The sequence below is a fragment of the Sparus aurata genome, chromosome 24 (genome assembly GCF_900880675.1).
Source record: "Sparus aurata chromosome 24, fSpaAur1.1, whole genome shotgun sequence".
Classification (NCBI taxonomy): domain Eukaryota; kingdom Metazoa; phylum Chordata; class Actinopteri; order Spariformes; family Sparidae; genus Sparus; species Sparus aurata.
Genome location: NC_044210.1, coordinates 4,931,834 through 4,950,007, shown reverse-complemented (window position 1 = coordinate 4,950,007; position 18,174 = coordinate 4,931,834). Strand labels below are relative to the sequence as shown.

Below are 18,174 nucleotides of genomic sequence, written 5' to 3'. Positions count from 1 at the left end.
GTGGTTCCCTTCTACTTGATCTTTATCTACTTTATTTCAGTCATTTAAATGTTTCACCTGACCCATCTCTATCCTTTACCATTCCCCTCATCCCAGGCCGACGAGCGGTACCGTAAGAACATTCAGGGCTCCCCTCAGACTGCCCCTCCTCCCAAGCAGCCCCCTCTGCCTCCCCGCTCCTCTGAACCATTCTCCAACGGCAGCTCCTCCTCTGAGGCCTCCGCCATGCACCGGCCCATGGAGCCTCAGGTAACTCCTTCCTCCTCCCTTGCCTTTTCCTCTGTCTCCTGATGCTCTCTCTGTTGCTAAGCTGTTTGACAAAACCCGAGGGTACACAAATCCAGCAGTGAGGGACAGAGGACTTGAGAGGAAATTTTCTTGAGCCCTGATATCTTCCTTCTTTTTAGAATTAGATGATGAAAAGATTATGCAATGAAAACTGGAAAGTTGTTTATAACAATGCCTTAATGACATATTTGGAAAGAGATGATTTAATCTGTAAATTGAAGCTTAATCACTTGGGGATATGCATATACTGTATGACCACATTCTTTTAGCAATGTTTCCTGGGCCACATTAAAAGGCCCCCTACTCAACTGACATCCACGGTAAGACAGAAGAAGAAGCCATGACAGGATTCTCATATACACAAAACACAATGTTTGATTTCAATGTGGTTCACTGTGATGCAAAACACGTGTTTGAGCTGTCTCACCTGCCAAGGAGCAGCAGATGTTTGTGAACACAGCGTCAGTTTTAACTGATTTTTCACCTCTGAACTAGAAACCACAATATCCTCAGACTCGCTTAAAAATAAGCACAATTTTGAGAGAGGAGAAACTAAACAAACTTTGGCAAATTCTAAATCATCCGTGCCTTCCTGTAAACTTGTTTCTTTCCTTGTACAAACTGTAAGTTTGTAGCGGCATCACTGAACCAGCCCGTCTGTTTTCATGCATAAAACTTGTTACCTGTAATATATAGGAGCTGTTTGAACATACGGTTTCAACTGATTCCGTCATTTACACTAGATTTATTAAACATTATATTGATTGTATACATGTCAAAATTAACAAAATGACTCACAAAAATGCATGTTTATGTCAGGTGTCAACAGCCTTTAAGATTCAACCCTACCCTGCTCCATTCATTTCCCACAACATTTTTCTTTCCAGTGAGCAACTACCAAGTGCACACTCGATCACTGGTGCAGAAGATGTGCAACCCTTTTTGAATACAAAACAGAACACATCTCTATTGTATTGCCTGGGACCAGTCTGAGGGAATTGTTTTTGAGACTATTAGAGTGTTTTTAAATAGTCACCATTGAGGGTCATCATTGAACAATTTTAGGTATATCAATCAAATTTCCACTTTACGCCATTTATTATATGCAGGGTTCGTACGGGTGCTTGAAATCCTTGAAAGTGCTTGAATTTCAATGTTGTGTTTTCCAGGTCTGAAAAGTGCTTGGATTTTAGTTTAAGTGCTCGAAAGTGCTTGACATTATAACTCTGTGTCTTTTACAAAATTGGGATCAGACTGGATAATTAATTTCTGAAGTTTTTGCTATTATAGAATATAATTTTAGATGTTTACAGCATAATACAATGTACTTAATTGTGATAAAAAGTGAAGAAAAAATCACAAGTATATATATTCCTTTAGATACGTGTTTTACCCCAGCAGTAAGGTGCTGGAAAATCTTAAAAATGACCCTTAAAAGTGCTTGAAAAGTGCTTGAATTTGACCTTGAAAAATGTGTACGAACCCTGTATATGACAGGTTTGTGTATTTTTTGCAAAGTGATAACTACTGATACAGTTGAATTACATGTATTTAAACACACAATGTCTTTTTCTAAAAAAATAATCATTTAAAACATGGTCAAAGGGATAATTCTGGGAGATCACTTTCAAATCTCTATGCCAAATATAAGACTGGCGCCATTGGTTAGTTAGCTTAGCTTAGCATAAAGACTGAAAACAGGGTGAGGCAGGTTACCTGGTTTTGTGCAAAAGTAAAGAAATCTGCCGAACAGCACCTCAGAAGCTCACTAATAAACACATTGTATCTTGTTTGTTTCATTTGTACAAAATCAAAAATTTAAAAACAGGCGCTTGGTGTAGGCGTCATATTTCCCCAAATGATCCCTGACTATACCTTTAACCTCTTAAGGAACACCGTTCCAACATAGGAACACCTTTCACTAAACGAACACCCTTCGTAAAAACTAATAGTTTTTTTGCTAATAGTTTTAAGCATCAGATCTTAACATTATATACTCACTGTTGGAAAGCTGAGACTGTCGTGATTATTTTAAGCCCAAAAAAGTTATTTCCAGACCATGTAATAGCCTTCTAAAGTCACCATGACACAACATTAGAAAGAGCCCTCTACCGCAAGAAGCAAGAATGCCTACATACCTTCGGAGTGTTCCCTTTTTCCACAGCTATAACATCATGCCACATTTTTTTTTCATAGTTCGCCAAGAGTCCATAGAATGGGAATATCCATGTCATTTTACCCGAAACTAGCTACAAGTGTCGAACCAGCAAGAAACCCCCGGGGTCTTAGCTTTCATTTGAGGCCAAGATTATGTTTCTAGGTAAAGTGGTTCTCAAGTTATAAGCCTTTGAATCTCAGTAGGCGCTCTTGGAAAAAAAGGACCCAAGCAAAACGCACAGACATGCCTTTAGAAAAAAAATTGTGAAAAATCAATTTTTTTTAGTCTTTTGACATACCTGAAACCTTATATTTTAGTCAGTTTATTGATATTTGAATTGGATGGAAACCAAAACCTGTGTTCCAACCTCTGTAACTCTGTGTCAGTATGTCATAGAATCACACTTACACTTCTAGAAAAAACTTGAGGGTGTTACCTTTCCAATGGTACAGCACATCCCTGAGTCTCAAACTGTGGGAGCTGTCATGCTTTTAATTTCGGTATGTCGTTTTGGAAAAAGAACCTTAGAATGGGGGCGTTCATTAAGAGGTTAAGCATTTACATCAATCTGAGGTCCAGACAATGAATATGAGTTCAAACACATCATCATATCATGTTGTGCTCTGTCTGCTTGTATGCATGTGTTATCAATCTAAGCACATGTATGTGAAAAGCCACACACATCTTCCCTCATGTCTCACTGTATTGTCTGCTTGTTTCACCTCCCCCCCTCCTCCTCCTACTCTTCCTTCTGTGCTCCCCCCTCCCTCACCCCCTAAAAGGTCCAGTGGTCCCACCTGGCTGCTCTAAAGAGCAGCAACAGCGCCGCCCCCTCTCCTCCTCCTCCTCCTCCTCCGCCCGTGGTCGCTCGCTCCCAGTCCTTCAGCGAGCCCAGCGGCGTGACCTCTAGCTTTGCACAACTCCACCTGCGTTCCCAGGACCCCCACCATCACCACCACCACCACCCATCGCCCGCACGCACTGACCCCCAGCCCCAACCTCCCCTCCATCACCCTCAGGCCCAGCACCAGGCCAGCAGCGAGGAGATACCTCCCAAGGTAAGGAGCTGATGAGGGCCCCCTACCCCGTTCCTTTCCCGACCTTGTCTCTCCCTCATTCACATCCTTTCATGACAATCACTTAACTAATCTTCATGCTCAACCACAACCTGTCTTTTTGTGTCTGCCGTGTTGTGTTTGGTCTCATTTCTCATTACCATTGAACATAATTCAAAAATAACTATTCAAAATATATTATTCAAATTTAACCAGGACACTTTGGATGTATAGGTCTACAAATGACAAAAAGGTTCTGAACATTGCGTATTTCAAAGCTCTGTCATGATTTAACACAATATTAATTTTAAAGAAACGCATTCCTCAGGCCTAAATTGGTTCTTGGTGTGTTGCGGGGGTGCTGATGTCGGAGATGTTCTATTGTCACTGAGAAAGCGTTTTGTCATTTCCACTGGAATTCCCATTGGAGCTAATGCTTCATGATGCAGCGGTATGTTTTTCTTTCAGGGTTCTCACACAGTCTTGAAGGTCTGGAAAATGCTTAATTGTAACTGTTGAATTTGAAAATACTCCTCGAAAAATGGATTAGGATTGGAAAAGGATTAAAAGATGATGATCAAAACAAATTAAAACCTTATACACTTATATGCTGTGGTTAAAAAAAGGTCTTTTGTAGTTGCACTTATGACTAATTAGATGTCATGATTAATACTTTAAAGTCTGAAAATTAATTTAGGTTTCATAAATGGGTTTTAAAAAAGCTTGAATTTCACTCTTAAGCTGTTTGAGCCCTGGGTTTTGGATCTAAATAAAGCATTTATGACACTGTTGATTTTTTTTTTTGATGAGGTACAGTTGGTATTTATTATGGTTTTTTTGATGGTGTCACTTTAACGGGATAATCTAACACAAACGTATTCGTCAATGTATGAGGATCTTTAAATCTGTCTCCTCCAGGTCCCAGTAAGGACAACATCCAGGTCTCCAGTGCTGTCACGCCGAGAGTCTCCTCTGCCATCGCAGCCTGGCAACCAGGGCGGGCAGAGGAACGCTGGCGGGTATGTGAAAAATGTATTTTTAGTTTGGATTATGTAGTTTTTGTACAACAGCTATTTGTTGTTACAGCTAATATTCAATTCAATCCATGTTATATTGGCATATATCGAAATATAATGATAGAGAAGTATTGCCAGCAATGTTCTATTTTTACTGTGAATAGTGTTTCCACTGTCCTTGTTGATGCAGCATTGTTATTTGCAACAGTAACGTGGAGCAGCGCCCACTGTGGGACCGAGTGGAGAAGCTCCAGCCTCGGCCAGGCAGCGGCAGCTCTTCCGGCTCCTCTAACTCCGGCTCCCAGGCTAGTCCTGGTGACCGCTTCAGGCCACGCTGTGAGTCCCCTGGTACTGTACTGGCTACATTTTACTAACCCAACTAACTGCTTATTAGCACATCATCATCATTACTGCGATAACACCTTCCTTACTCATTACTGTGTTGTCTGCTCATGCTGTAGTAGGATTTCTGCCATTTTGATGCGGGCAATTCGAGATTGAAGAGCCAACTGTCTCCCTCTGTTTCCCCTTGCTAATGCTGCTTCCTTTTGTTCCCCCAAAGCTTCCTCCAAATCCGAAGGGTCGCCTCTCCAGCGGCCTGAAAACGTTTCCAAAAAACAAGATGAAAAGAACCTTGCCAGGCCTAGTCGACCAGCTGTAAGTCCACTGTCACTAGAGTGCCACTTAATCTTGTTTGATGCTGAATAGGTGAAAACTGTTTTCTTTATTTCCACTTTCTCTATTTTCTACTACTCTTATTATTCAACCACCTGGTGTGTCCAACTTCTCATGAATCCAATGGTTCCTGATTGTTGGGGAACCTCTTAGGGTGATGCGGTAAGACTATTAAATGAGATTACATAATCACACCTATGCTATGCCTGCACCATTGCCCTTCTCATTGCATTATACAATAAAGGTTTGCGATGAAATAACTGTCTCTCCCTTGTGAGGACGGATGCAGTAATTCTTTTCAGTTCCGTCTTTCTGCCTGTAATGTGATCGCCTCCTGCTGGCATCTTTCCCTGCTCCTGCACAGTTCTTTCTTCCCTTATTGCTTGTCATCGATGGCACGAGAAGGGTTAATCCTGTGCAGTAGCTCCCTGAGCCCGGATCTGAATGCAAGCACATTTGAATGCAAACACGCACCTTCTGTTTCCTTGTACTTGCCAGAATTCCTCCTAATCTCACCTGGCTTTGTTGTCGGATAAAACGTGGTCTATTCGCTGTTAAGCATGTCAGGAACGAATCCCTCCTCCCTTTCTTGCTCGTCACTGACCTAACAAGGCTGCATTATTGAGATTGTACAAGGGAAAACAAGTCAAGGGCAACATGGATACAAAGAGGGTACAACTAATTTAGGAAGTAGAAAACAATTAAACTGTTCTCAGATTTTCGTAATAATATGCCACATAACCAAATCTTAGTTTTTATCCCTGGGCTCTTCAAACTGACACTGTAGGTATTATCTTATATAAAGCTAGGAGGGATTACTTCAAGGCTTTTTACAGGTTGTCTAGAAACGAGAGCCTGTCATGCATTGAATGACTTTGGTTATATTTTTTCTTGGAGAATTAATTTTTATCTAAGTGATGCACCAATTTAGAGACGTTTTGTTTTAGTTGGTGCATAATAAGCATCATTCTAGACAACCTGGGTTTTGCCAATTATTTAAGACTGGAGCCTCTCTAACAGTTCCTTGCCTTGCTTCTTAGGACCTGACTGCTCTCGCTAAGGAGCTTCGTGCAGTAGATGACGTGAGGCCTCCCCACAAGGTCACCGACTACTCCTCCTCAAGCGAGGAGTCGGGCACCACCGATGAAGAAGATGACGAGGAGGTGGACCAGGAGGCTGGAGAGGAGTCCACTTCTGGAGCTGAGGATTCCAGGGCTGGGTAGGTACAACTGTGATAGTGTGGACCTGCGGTGTGTTGCGAGGGGGTAGGTTTGCTCTCAACATTGGTTGGGACACAAAACCATGCATTAGCCTTAGAAAGGTTAAATAACATAAGGTCTGGCCAAGGTTATATTTGCTGAACATCAACTTTAATGCTGTAGCCTCCCTGTAACATCTGACACCCTGAAGAGTCGCATCCTGTTCTGCTTCTCTGGCCTTCTGCTTATTTCCTGTAAGCAAAATATTCATAAATAGTGTCATTTTAATGAGGTTTATAAACTGAAATTCAAATGATATTGTTATTTATACAACCATTTAATGTGTACTCCTCACTACTAGCCTACGAATGACAGATGGCAGGGTTAGCTTCCTAGTTAATGCTAGTTAACATGATTATATAACATCAGTGGACATATTTTGGAAAGGCCTGTGATGTTAGGTAGCTAGACTGCTCTCATTTTAAATCTACGCAGCTACTGGCTACAGATTACTGCTCTTTATAATGAGAAAGCTCCTGGTTCCCATTCTCGTTTTTGTTGGCATGATGCATGCTATTTATAAAACACGTTATGTGACTGTTTATACACATGACATACATTGGAATTATCTTGTCACTCTGAACATCATGGTAGGGACAATTCCATCCCTCCAAAATATTGATAGGAACCCATATGACTTGCGCTCCATATGCAAACAAATGCCCCATGTCTCTTGCATGTATCTCTCATTCTGAGAAATAATTTGCCTGAAATGTTTGCCGACTGGTTACTCTATTTAATACAATGTAGATAAGAGTTCTCTCAGGCCTCTGAAAAGGAAAAAACAGTACTTCAAAAACCACAGGCAATTCAGGCACTCCAAATAATAAAAAGAAAACAAGGAAGTAAATATTACAAAGTCTTTGTTTAAGTTGCTACATCATTTAATGACCAGTCACTATAATAAAGGGTTTTTAGTGTTTCCTTCCCCTTTTGATCACTTGTTAAGATGTGCATTGTCAGTGGCATCAATGTTGCATGGCTTTTCTGCATGACTGTTAACACTGGTTTGATTATGGACATCAGATATCCCCATGGCTTCTGCAGGAGGCTGAGTAACGGTGAGACGGAGTCTGCTAAGACCATGCTGGTCGAGGACTCGGAGAGCGACCAAGCCACTACGCCCTCCAAGGATGGCACACTGGTCATCAGACAGGTAAAGAGGAAGAGATCGGAATTTGATTCACTGAGACGGCCAACTTTTTAGTTCATCGTCAAGACAAGTTCTTGTTTAGTGGAAGGCATATTCTGCATTATCTAGTTGATAGAACTATCATTTGTCCAGTGTCCATGTTGTTTATCCACTCATTCTCAACCATTTCTCCTGTCTTCTTGTGTATTACTGAGCCTTTTGAATGGTATTGTCATTTAACATTTCTAAACTAGTACATTAGTGTATTATAGATTGCACTTAGCCAACATAGTCTTCAAAGATGAGTTAAAACATATCTCATGTGTCCTGTGTGGATAAGAGGATCAGTTTTTGAAATGGGAATCATGTTAGCAGCCAAATATACATCTCCTCCTCTTCTCCACCTGCTTGCTCGAGCCCAAGTGTGCCTGTTCTTGCTTCCAGAGCACCGTTGACATAAAGCGGTTGGTCAATCTCTCATCCTCATCCTCATCCCCCTCTTCCTCGCCTGGCCCTGGTCACAACCACGGCCAGCCCCAACACCCCGGCCATGGCTTGGCAGAGAAAAACGGCTTTGCCGGTCGCATACACCACCTACCAGATCTTATCCAGCAGAGCCATCACTCCCCTTCCTCTTCCACAACCATCCCTTCCTCCTCTTCCTCTTCCTCTTCCTCCTTCCCCTCATCATCTAGCCATGCCAGTCCTGCCATGTCCCCACAGAACCCCATGGACAAGTACACTGCCATCGAGGTATGTCGCCCTCACACCACCGAGACAAACAATGGAGGAATGGACTGTTGCATAGAGTACAGGCTTAGACGTGTAGCGAGCAGATTGGGGTTAAATAGCAGGTGTTTTGTTTTCCAAGTCCAAGATGGTAAAAGATTTACTGCTTATAGGAACAGTTCATTCAAAATTGTAGATTCAGTCAATATCTACTCGCCTCCATGCCAAATGAACAACTGAAGTTGAGGGCTAATTCAAGTCTCCAGAAGCTCAGAGATCCCAAATTCCATGACATCGTTTCAAATCAAGTTGGGATCATGGTGCTTACAGAGACTTAGAATATGTTACGTTTTAATAGAAGCTCCATCTCCTTCAGTTGTTCAGTAAATCTGCAACATTTTCTCTGTTGTTGTTCCCGAAATGTTTTGTGGGGGTGAATAAATAATGACTTAATTTTAATTTATGGGTGAATTTATCCTTTATGCTGTCCACTATAGGGAAGTATTTTGAAGTCTTTTGCTTGAGTGTCACCGATAAATATTTACGTCACCATCCGCTGGACGTGAAGCAAGGTAAAATATGGTAACATTTATAATAACCATTAATAATAAATGGTAGATTTATAGATAAATAGACTGAAGTTTGTAATTAATTTTCACTGTGAAAAATAAACCATTTATCAAGCAGCTGTTAATTGTAAAGCTGCAAATCAAATTAACTTTATAATACTTTTTAATTGCTTAATTGATAGTGTAGTTATCTTTATATAGTGTACTATTTATAAAGCATTTAAATGTTTATTAACGGTGGAATAACTATTTGTAAAAGTTTTACTGACAACAAATTTGACATGATGGTTATCATAAAGTGTTTCCTAAATGATTTGCAATTGCTATTCTGTCTAGTTATTAAAAGGTGGATTGGGTAATTCAATCTGTAGTCAGCACAACTCCATCTCTAAGCCTGTACAAACTCAGCATCCATTCTTGATTGTTGGTCAGAGCCTTTCTGCGCCCTATCCTGCCCCCTCTGTGTCCACCTGGCTTCACTCTGGCTCTCCTCTGACCCCTTCTGGCTTGGCTCACACCTGGTTTGGGCTGCAACCTCCTTCCCTTCCTGCAACTCACTGCACTGCACTGCACTGTGTCGCTGCTAACACTGGCGCCTCCAGGTGGTAGAACGCGTTCATGGCATGGTGGAAGCTAAACTGGAGCTTCTGCGGGGTGAACTGCCGACAAGCATCTCTCTTTACAGCCACTTAGAGTAGTCTTAGCAGTGTTGGGTGGTGGCATGCCTGGTGTGATGGTAGAGGTGAAAATATATTAGAACATGTTGTGTGCCAAATTCAGGACGGGCTGCAAGTCCTCAAGCACACATGACCTACTTAAAGAGAAGAAATCGCATTTAATTTTCATGTTGATTAATTGAAAACACTACCTCTTTTTCAGTTTGATTGAGTTGTAAACAACATGCATCTTGGGTGGTGGAATTGCTTTCCTCCTCTGTGCTTTATTAGGAACAGCCTTTTCATCTAACACTTCCCAGCAGCCGGTGTTTGGATCGTTTCTCATTTCCCTCCACACACTTCATTCTTGTTGCACATGTTGTTTTTCCTCTAACGTCTCCTGTCCTCGTTGGCTTCAAAACAACTAACACAACTGCACGCCATCTTTTTCATTTTGATTTGTAATAAACTTAAACGGCAGTGCCAACTATGTATTCCCAGTTGTTTGTTACAAAAATGTAGTTTTATTGAAGACAGATCAGCTAAATGCTATTTTATGAGCCCCCAGCGGTAGAGGTTCAAAACTGAGGGGGCCTGTTGTTATTGTAATTAAGACAGTCACAGTGAGTTTTATAAATTACAGTGTAATAAATCCATGTCGTGCTTAAGACCAAATGATAATGAGAAACCATTGCTTGTTATGCCGGTTAAGTACATGTTGAAAAGCTCTGTACTCTAAATGTCTTAAATCTCTCTCAGTCCCAGTCAGAAAGCAACTCCATGTCCAAACACAAGTCTTCCTCCTCCTTCACTCCCTTCATCGACCCTCGTCTTCTCCAGATCTCTCCATCCAGCGGCAGCTCCCTCAACAACATGGGTAGGTCCCCAACAAACCAAACTCGATATTGTAAAAATCCTGAGCCTGTGTCATTTCCCCAGTGACAGAAGGATTTATTCAATATTTTTCAGCACTGATTAAAAAGAAAAAAATTGAAATGTGAAATGAAATCTAAGGTGATGCGTCAAGTCGCTAATAGTTATATTACAGCGTTATGCAAAAGGACATTTGCAGGTTAGTTTGATGTGTTAGAGTGTCGTTGAAGGTCCCATATTGTAGTCTTCCATGTCTTTTCTTGATTACAGAGCATCTCTCGATTATTAATACATATTATTAATACAATATCAAAACACTCAACACACTGTACCCACAACTAATCAGTCACCACCTTGGGCAGTGCCCCCAGCGACAGCCATGGTTGCAAAAACACTGGCAGAGCATCATATGGGACCTTTATAATTTAACAACATGGTAGTATCCAGCCTGACCTCCACCACCTCTCTGCCCATTCCAGCAGCATTTGGTCAGGACGGACGGCTGGCGGACCCGCTGAGGTCTGACCCTTCCCGTAAAGGCTCAGTGGTCAACGTCAACCCAGTCAACACGCGCCCGCCAAGCGACACGCCAGAGATCCGCAAGTACAAGAAGAGGTTCAACTCTGAGATCCTGTGTGCTGCACTCTGGGGTAAGTGTATCTCAAAACTCTGCTTGGGAATCAGTACTGCCTTGATGGATATAAGGATAGAATTACTACCTTGCGAATGTGTCCGAGCAAGATCCTAACAGTCACGTCGAGCCAATTCAAGACAGACGTTTTATGATTACACTTTTTAGTTGGAGCAGGTCTATACCAAACTCTTTGATTAGTGGAGATGTATCCCAACCACGATAGTAATAATTGCTGTAATAATTGAAATATGACTGTATTTTGTTGGTTTGTGCACTCCCAGGAGTGAATCTGCTGGTGGGGACAGAGAGCGGTCTGATGCTCCTGGACCGAAGCGGTCAGGGGAAGGTCTACCCTCTGATCAATAGACGACGCATCCAGCAGATGGATGTCCTGGAGGGGCTCAACGTTTTAGTCACCATATCAGGTACGTTACATGTGCTGCCTTTGGTGCTGAACACAAACTTTTTTTTTTTACTTTTTTTTTAATGCAGAAGTAATGATGAAGGTTTGGATGACAGGTGGGTGGATTTATTCATTGGACTATTGAGAGCTGCTGTCACATCTTTCATCTTCATCTTTCATTTTCTGACAGTTTTCAAAGTCTGACTCATCTTCGAGAAGGGACAGAAAACTAACCCATAACTGTAAACACTTGCAACACTGATAATGAGACTTTTCATTTTATATGCAATTCAAAGGATATGATTTGTGACTATATAGCCGTGAAAACCATGTTTCATTCTTCTGCTTTCTCTCAATCAATCTCCACCTCCTGCAGGTAAAAAGAACAAGCTGCGAGTATATTACCTGTCGTGGCTGCGAAACAAGATTTTGCACAATGACCCTGAGGTGGAGAAGAAGCAGGGTTGGGTTAACGTAGGCGACCTGGAGGGTTGCGTCCACTACAAAGTCGGTACGTTGCCTGTCAAAGATTCTCGAACCTCAAATAATAAAATACACACAGAGAGAGTTTCAAACTTGACCAGGATTTGCTTTAAGCATTACTATCACTCACAAATGACTCACTTTTTATTCTAGTGAAGTACGAGAGGATTAAGTTCTTGGTGCTGGCCTTGAAGAATGCTGTGGAGGTGTACGCCTGGGCACCCAAACCATACCACAAATTCATGGCCTTTAAGGTAAGCTTGGTCTCAGGCTGTAGAGTTACACCCACCACAGATTGATGTTTCTGGTGTCCCTTCTGTGTTTTTTGACCCGAAGAGTTTATTTTTTTATGGTTGTTCTCAGTCTTTTGGTGACCTGGTGCACAAGCCCCTGCTGGTCGACCTGACGGTGGAGGAAGGGCAGAGGTTAAAGGTCATCTACGGCTCCTGCTCAGGCTTCCATGCTGTGGATGTGGACTCCGGTGCTGTTTACGACATCTACCTGCCCACACATGTAAGTGCTCGGTGCAGTCTGATCCTACCTTGTTTTTACCTTACCTTGCTGTCTTCTCTCAACTATTTCTCTCCTTTCTCCCTCAGATCCAGACCCACATTCAGTGCCATGCCATCATCATCTTGCCCAACACTGACGGAATTGAGCTGCTGGTGTGTTACGAAGACGAGGGTGTCTACGTCAACACCTACGGACGCATCACCAAGGATGTGGTGCTGCAGTGGGGAGAAATGCCAACTTCAGTGGGTAAGTGGCACCATTAAAGACTGAAAACGAGAGAGTAGAACTCATTCCAGCAAACAGCTTGGTTTGTCTATATCTGATGAATCTCTATGAATGCGCTAATGCTCCCTCCCCTGTGTGTGAGCAGCCTACATTAGGTCAAACCAGATCATGGGCTGGGGTGAGAAGGCCATAGAGATCCGCTCCGTGGAGACGGGTCACCTGGACGGTGTCTTCATGCACAAGAGAGCCCAGAGACTCAAGTTCCTTTGTGAGAGGAATGACAAGGTGAGAACTTTCTTCACCTTCTTTCTTCCTTTCTTTCTTTCTTGCTTCTTTCTTTCTTTCTTTCTCCCCTCCCCCTTACTTATTTCCCTCCTTCGTTCTTTTCCTCCCTCCCTCCCTCCCTCCTCCTTCCTTACTTCCTTCCTTTCCTCCCTCTTTCCTCCCCCTGTCCCTCCTGCCTGCCTTCCTCCCTTTCTTCCCTCCCTTTTTCCCTTTATTTCTTTTCCTCCCTCCTTTCCTTTTTCCTTCCCTTCTCCAGCCTTCCTTTCATCCTTCCACACTGCCTCCCTTTCATCCCTCAATCCTTTTTCCCAGTCATTTGTCTCTCTCCACTCCCCTTTACCTCCATCCTTCCTATCATCCCAACTGCTTCCTTCCTGCCTCCTTCCCTTCTTCCCCTAATCATTCCCTAATTTTCCCCTCCCTCTTCCCTCCTTCCCTCTATACACACCTTGCTTACTTACTTCCTTCCCTCCTTTCTTGCTTCCTTCCTTTGGTTTCTCTCTATTTCAGATGGTTTCCAGCTGTGTTGTTTGTCTTACAGTGATCATTTTGATCTTATTTCTCCATCTTGGCCTCCTTGTGTACAACCCTCTGCACCAGAATTGCCACCAAACACCCTTCATGTCATATATGTTTGCCTTTGTCCCTTGTCCGTCAGGTCTTCTTCGCCTCTGTGCGCCAAGGAGGTGCCAGCCAGGTGTATTTCATGACCCTGGGACGCACCTCACTGATGAGCTGGTAGTTGACATACTACCGCACCAGCCAACGCGACAAGACCAACAGATGACGATTGTGACTATGACTGACAACGATGATTAAGAGGCGAGCCTTGAGCCTGAGCTGGAGAAGCATCTCGACGGCGAGAACAGCCTCCTCTCACCTGCTTAGGCAAACAAACAATGGATTGGACTGTAATCACGAAAAGAAGCGAGGGGCCGGTGTGTGTTTTTGGGGGGCAGGGGAGGTATATTCATAAACCCCCACCAGCCTCCAAGTTTGTCTCAACCCAACCCCCCCCCCCCCACCACCCCCGCTGACCAAACTTTGAGCCGATCCCGTCCTCCTCTTCCTCTCCAGGACGTGGGATCTGTCGCCTGTTGATGGTAAAATCTTTATGTGTCATAGTAAAACTTTGCATCGTGTACTTGTGTGAACGGAGGAAACACTGAGCATGTGAATGACGGGATGTTGGGGAGGGGAGGGAGGGGGGCTTAAACGCGGCCATTTGCTGTATCAAAGAATACTGTATGTGCCACACCTCGAGTGTAGCTGTCCGTAGCTGTGTTTAGTCCAGGTCCCGTTCAGGTAAAACTAACCCCTATTCCCACCACAGTAGGTTTTCACGTCAAGCATGTCATTTAACACTAGTTCACCGCCACAGTTTCCCTCTCATAAGCTTGACTTGTAAATCTGCCTCTGTGTCTTCACTTTTTTGCCTTCTCCTCCCGGAAGTGAAGATTTTTTTTAAGGGACCTTCTCGTTATATACATTAAATACAGGGTACTGGATATCACCTTGTACATACTAACTACAATCCACGTCGTGGGCTTCAAACTCTCCCAGGTTTTACAGACACTTTCTTACCACATTGCCTCACTTGCTGTAGGTTATGTCGGACAGAAGTAGCCCTGTTTATGACAGCATGACACAATTAGCCCCAGCTTTTTCATACACTGTATATTTTCTATGTGATTTGCTGCACATAAATAAAGCAGAAGAATGCAGGACACACCCATAGATGCGTTTTAAAGGAAAAATCCACCTAATTGCCATCAATCTGCCATTTTCTTTAGGGCTTTCCATACCGTGATGTAGTGTTGCAATGTCTCTTGCCCGACTGGCTTTGTGTATGCTCATTTTCCCCATTGTCACTGGCTCAAATTCTGCATATTCTGCTGTTCTACTTGAAATATTAAAACACACAAAACTACAAAATGGACCCAGAAATGTGAGATACAGGTGGATTTTTCCTTTAACATCAGTCATAAGTCGGGCTAGGATAAACTGTGAATTAGACATGCAGAATTAGCAGGTGGCCGTTAAGGTAGCATGGAGGCCGGGTGGGGGGGGGGCAGAAGTGACGGTGAGGGAATGAAGTGTGCATAGGGCTGAGAAGAAGCTTTTGAACACCACACTCCACGAAGGGGATGACATCAGCCTCGTCTCTGACACGTACGATCATCCAACTCTGTATTTCAAACGAGACGGTGGCTTAACATATAGCTTGATGGTTGCTTAGAAGAGTCTCCAGCTGATTAAAGCTGCTCAAAATCCTCTGAAGGTTAAAAGTGAAGAAGTTTGGATTTTGCATACCGTAGGAAGAATCTGAACCAGCCACACGATTCAATATTGGACCTCTCTTTTCCGCCGTTTGGGCTTTCAGACAGGCAGTACGTTTTCACTCACTGAAAAAGGCAAATACGCAACACGAACTGGATCATTGTTCCATCCCGGATATGAACTTTATGTCTTCATTTTTACTTTTCTTCCTCGACAAGGCAAGACTAGTTTGTCACTTCATGTTAGACTCATTCCACTGTTAAAATGTAGAATCCATCCTGCGGCTGTGTGTCTATGAAATTGGTCTCTCCTGTTCTGCTCTTTGCAAGGGTGGTACCTTCACTGTCCGAGGTGGGACCCGCTCAGAGCTGCAGAACATGGCAACGAGATGCCTTCGCTCTCTGAACATCTGTGAAAAACAACGAAGGCAGCGAAAAAAGTAAAAAAAAAAAAAAAAGTAGTCACACGTTCTAATTGCAGTGTTACAAAACCACTTCAGACGGCATGAACTAAGCGGCATATTTTTTAACTCTGACTTAGTTTTTAGTCTTGTTTCTGCAATTTTTATTATGTAACCCTTCAGATAAGTATGAGACTGCAGTGGTTTTTAAATTGTAATGCACACCTTTTGTTGAAAATGTTTACAAGAAGCAATTGTTTTGTTAAACCAATGTGCATCGATATGAAATATTTATGGTTCATTTTGAGGGCAGTTTTTTCCCTGTTTTGTATTTTGTATTATTCCCTTTTTGTACTATCATTTAGACGTTTGTGTACAGGAATAATCAACTTTTGCTCACATTACGAATTACACTCAAGTCTCTAGTGTGGCATTTCACTGAATCCTCTACATCCTGCATAGTGCACAGTGTGCCCCCTGGCTGTGTGGCAGCGTGGATCAAATGTTTTCTACCACCCAGGTGCCAGGTGACATGTTTTCCCCTCAAACGTCTCTCTGCCATGCCTCTCTAATTTATGTCCTCTCTGTGTGTACTATGGGAATTACTGTATTTTCCTGAAGGTCTTTTTTTCCATTGAATAAAATCAGAAGTAATTTACTGTGTGGCGTCATTCCTTGCATTAGTTTTGTTTTGAAGACATTTGGATACCCTCAAGGGTCTGAATCATAACTATGCATAAAAAACATGTATAAAAGTTTCAGGTTTTGCACAAGACAGTAAAAGACTTCTGGCAGGCAAATATACTGGGAAAAGTAAAGGAAACATTATAGCTGCTGCGCAGCGATGGGTTGGGTCCGGGCTATTTTTGGCAAATTTAGGCAATTCTGAGCAACAAACAGGAGAATAGGAAGACAAGACAGTTGACAACAATGTTCATTTTGGACCACTTGAGGCTTGAAGTCACAACTTCTGGAACCAAAGACTCATCTATCACTCTGAGCTAATTGGGAAGTGGCAATACAACAGTGGCTTCACAAATTGAGTAAGCCATTCACTGTTGTGCAGGCAGATTTGAAACCACTGTAAAAAATGTTTTTAAAAATGATTGATTTGCTCCATAAGTGAATAACTGATGTTTAAAAATGCTGCTGGCATTGACTGCAATTATTCACATGAGAGCGGAATTCAAAATGTTCTCAAAAATTCAGTTTTTTAGGTAAAATTATGAACATTCATGAACATTGAAGATTTATTTATCAATTTGCAGGTATATGTTTACAGTAGTGTTTACAGTCAGACATTTTCGTGCACTGTAGGCAAACATTGTGGGAGGAGATTTTAACTGTAAAACTTATAAAAACCTGAGTGATGGACTTCATAACTTTTAATAGATTTAAATGTACAAAAGTTTCTTTAGTACTGGGGCTACAGTTTGATGAAAGTGTGAAGTTCTAGCAGGTTGATTTGTTATGAATTTTCAATGTTTTGAACTTTAGATGCTTGCGGTAGTGCCACCATCAGGACTATTGGCTTGGGTTTACATTTGAGGTAATCTGGCATGAGACTGGATTTTTATGCAGTCCAGTCTCATGCCAGATTAGACTGGTTTTGAAAAAAACTGAGTGATGGACTTCATAATTTGTAATGAATTTAAGTGGACTAAAGTTTCAGCAGTATTGGGGCTACAGTTTGGTGAAAGTTTCAAAACTGTAGCATGTACTGTTGATTTTGTAGGTATTTTTAAGTTTTTAAAATGTACACGCTTATTGTGCCCCCCCCCCCAGGAGGAATATAGACATGTCCTTGGAATTAAGTAAGTCTGGCATGGGGCCGGACATTTCTGTAAAGTTTGGTGAGTTTTCGCCCTTGGGAAGTATGACTTCCTCGGAAGAAAGAAGAAAGAAGAAAGAAAGAAGAAAGAAAGAATTCCTAGGAATACAATAGTGTCCTGGCAGCTTAGCTTTAATTGCATTAAAGTAGCTATAATGTACTAAACAGCAAAAGTACGTGTAAAATGTAAACAAGTAGAAGTCCTGTGTTTACAGTGCTTGAGGTGGAGCTGGTGTCTTTAAAGTAGCTAGTATTATTAATAACAAGCGTCACCATTTTATATAGTGATTGGTTGATAAATGTGTAAAAATGCAAAAACGTTTCCTATACATATGACAAACTTCATTTGGAGAAACTGCATTTCACAAAGATTGTTAAGAAGAATGAATGCATGAGTGTATTACATAAACATGTTGTGTTTTGCAAGTTACGTTATCATTCAGGGTAGTTAGAGCTGTAGTCTATTTTTTGTTATATTGGCTAAAATTGTCATTATGATCTGACAGTAGGATAAGATACAGGTCAGCTGTGTAAAAAATCCACTGTCTGTGGCTCCACCCAGTGGCTGTAATTTGATTTGCAAGAATCCACCACCACGGATCAATACAACCAATCAGAGCCGAGGGGAGTATCTGAGAAGTGTCAGTCATGCGTGTGTGATGTCCTCATTGTGATTTAGTTGTATTGATCAGAAATACACCAACTGGGCC

General features: G+C 42.1%; 1 protein-coding gene across 12 annotated transcripts in view; it reads left to right on the top strand.

Annotated features, from left to right (window-relative positions):
• Positions 1 to 16,292, top strand: part of LOC115576952 (mitogen-activated protein kinase kinase kinase kinase 4) — a 43,898-nt gene extending 27,606 nt beyond the window's left edge. For 2 of the 12 annotated variants that reach the window (XM_030409665.1, XM_030409669.1), the window contains 18 exons: positions 97 to 249; positions 3,229 to 3,504; positions 4,420 to 4,520; positions 4,726 to 4,865; positions 5,080 to 5,174; positions 5,346 to 5,354; positions 6,233 to 6,411; positions 7,499 to 7,607; positions 8,028 to 8,336; positions 10,297 to 10,414; positions 10,890 to 11,060; positions 11,326 to 11,469; positions 11,824 to 11,958; positions 12,084 to 12,184; positions 12,294 to 12,443; positions 12,530 to 12,689; positions 12,814 to 12,953; positions 13,612 to 16,292. In XM_030409665.1, the coding sequence (XP_030265525.1) occupies positions 97 to 249; positions 3,229 to 3,504; positions 4,420 to 4,520; positions 4,726 to 4,865; positions 5,080 to 5,174; positions 5,346 to 5,354; positions 6,233 to 6,411; positions 7,499 to 7,607; positions 8,028 to 8,336; positions 10,297 to 10,414; positions 10,890 to 11,060; positions 11,326 to 11,469; positions 11,824 to 11,958; positions 12,084 to 12,184; positions 12,294 to 12,443; positions 12,530 to 12,689; positions 12,814 to 12,953; positions 13,612 to 13,695 (2,574 nt within the window). In that variant the 3' untranslated portion in view covers positions 13,696 to 16,292. Of the gene's footprint in view, positions 1 to 96; positions 250 to 3,228; positions 3,505 to 4,419; positions 4,521 to 4,725; positions 4,866 to 5,079; positions 5,175 to 5,345; positions 5,355 to 6,232; positions 6,412 to 7,477; positions 7,608 to 8,027; positions 8,337 to 10,296; positions 10,415 to 10,889; positions 11,061 to 11,325; positions 11,470 to 11,823; positions 11,959 to 12,083; positions 12,185 to 12,293; positions 12,444 to 12,529; positions 12,690 to 12,813; positions 12,954 to 13,611 lie in introns of all 12 variants that reach the window. The other 10 variants (XM_030409666.1, XM_030409675.1, XM_030409664.1 and 7 more) reach the window with 10 other exon arrangements.
• The last annotated feature ends 1,882 nt before the right edge of the window (positions 16,293 to 18,174 follow it).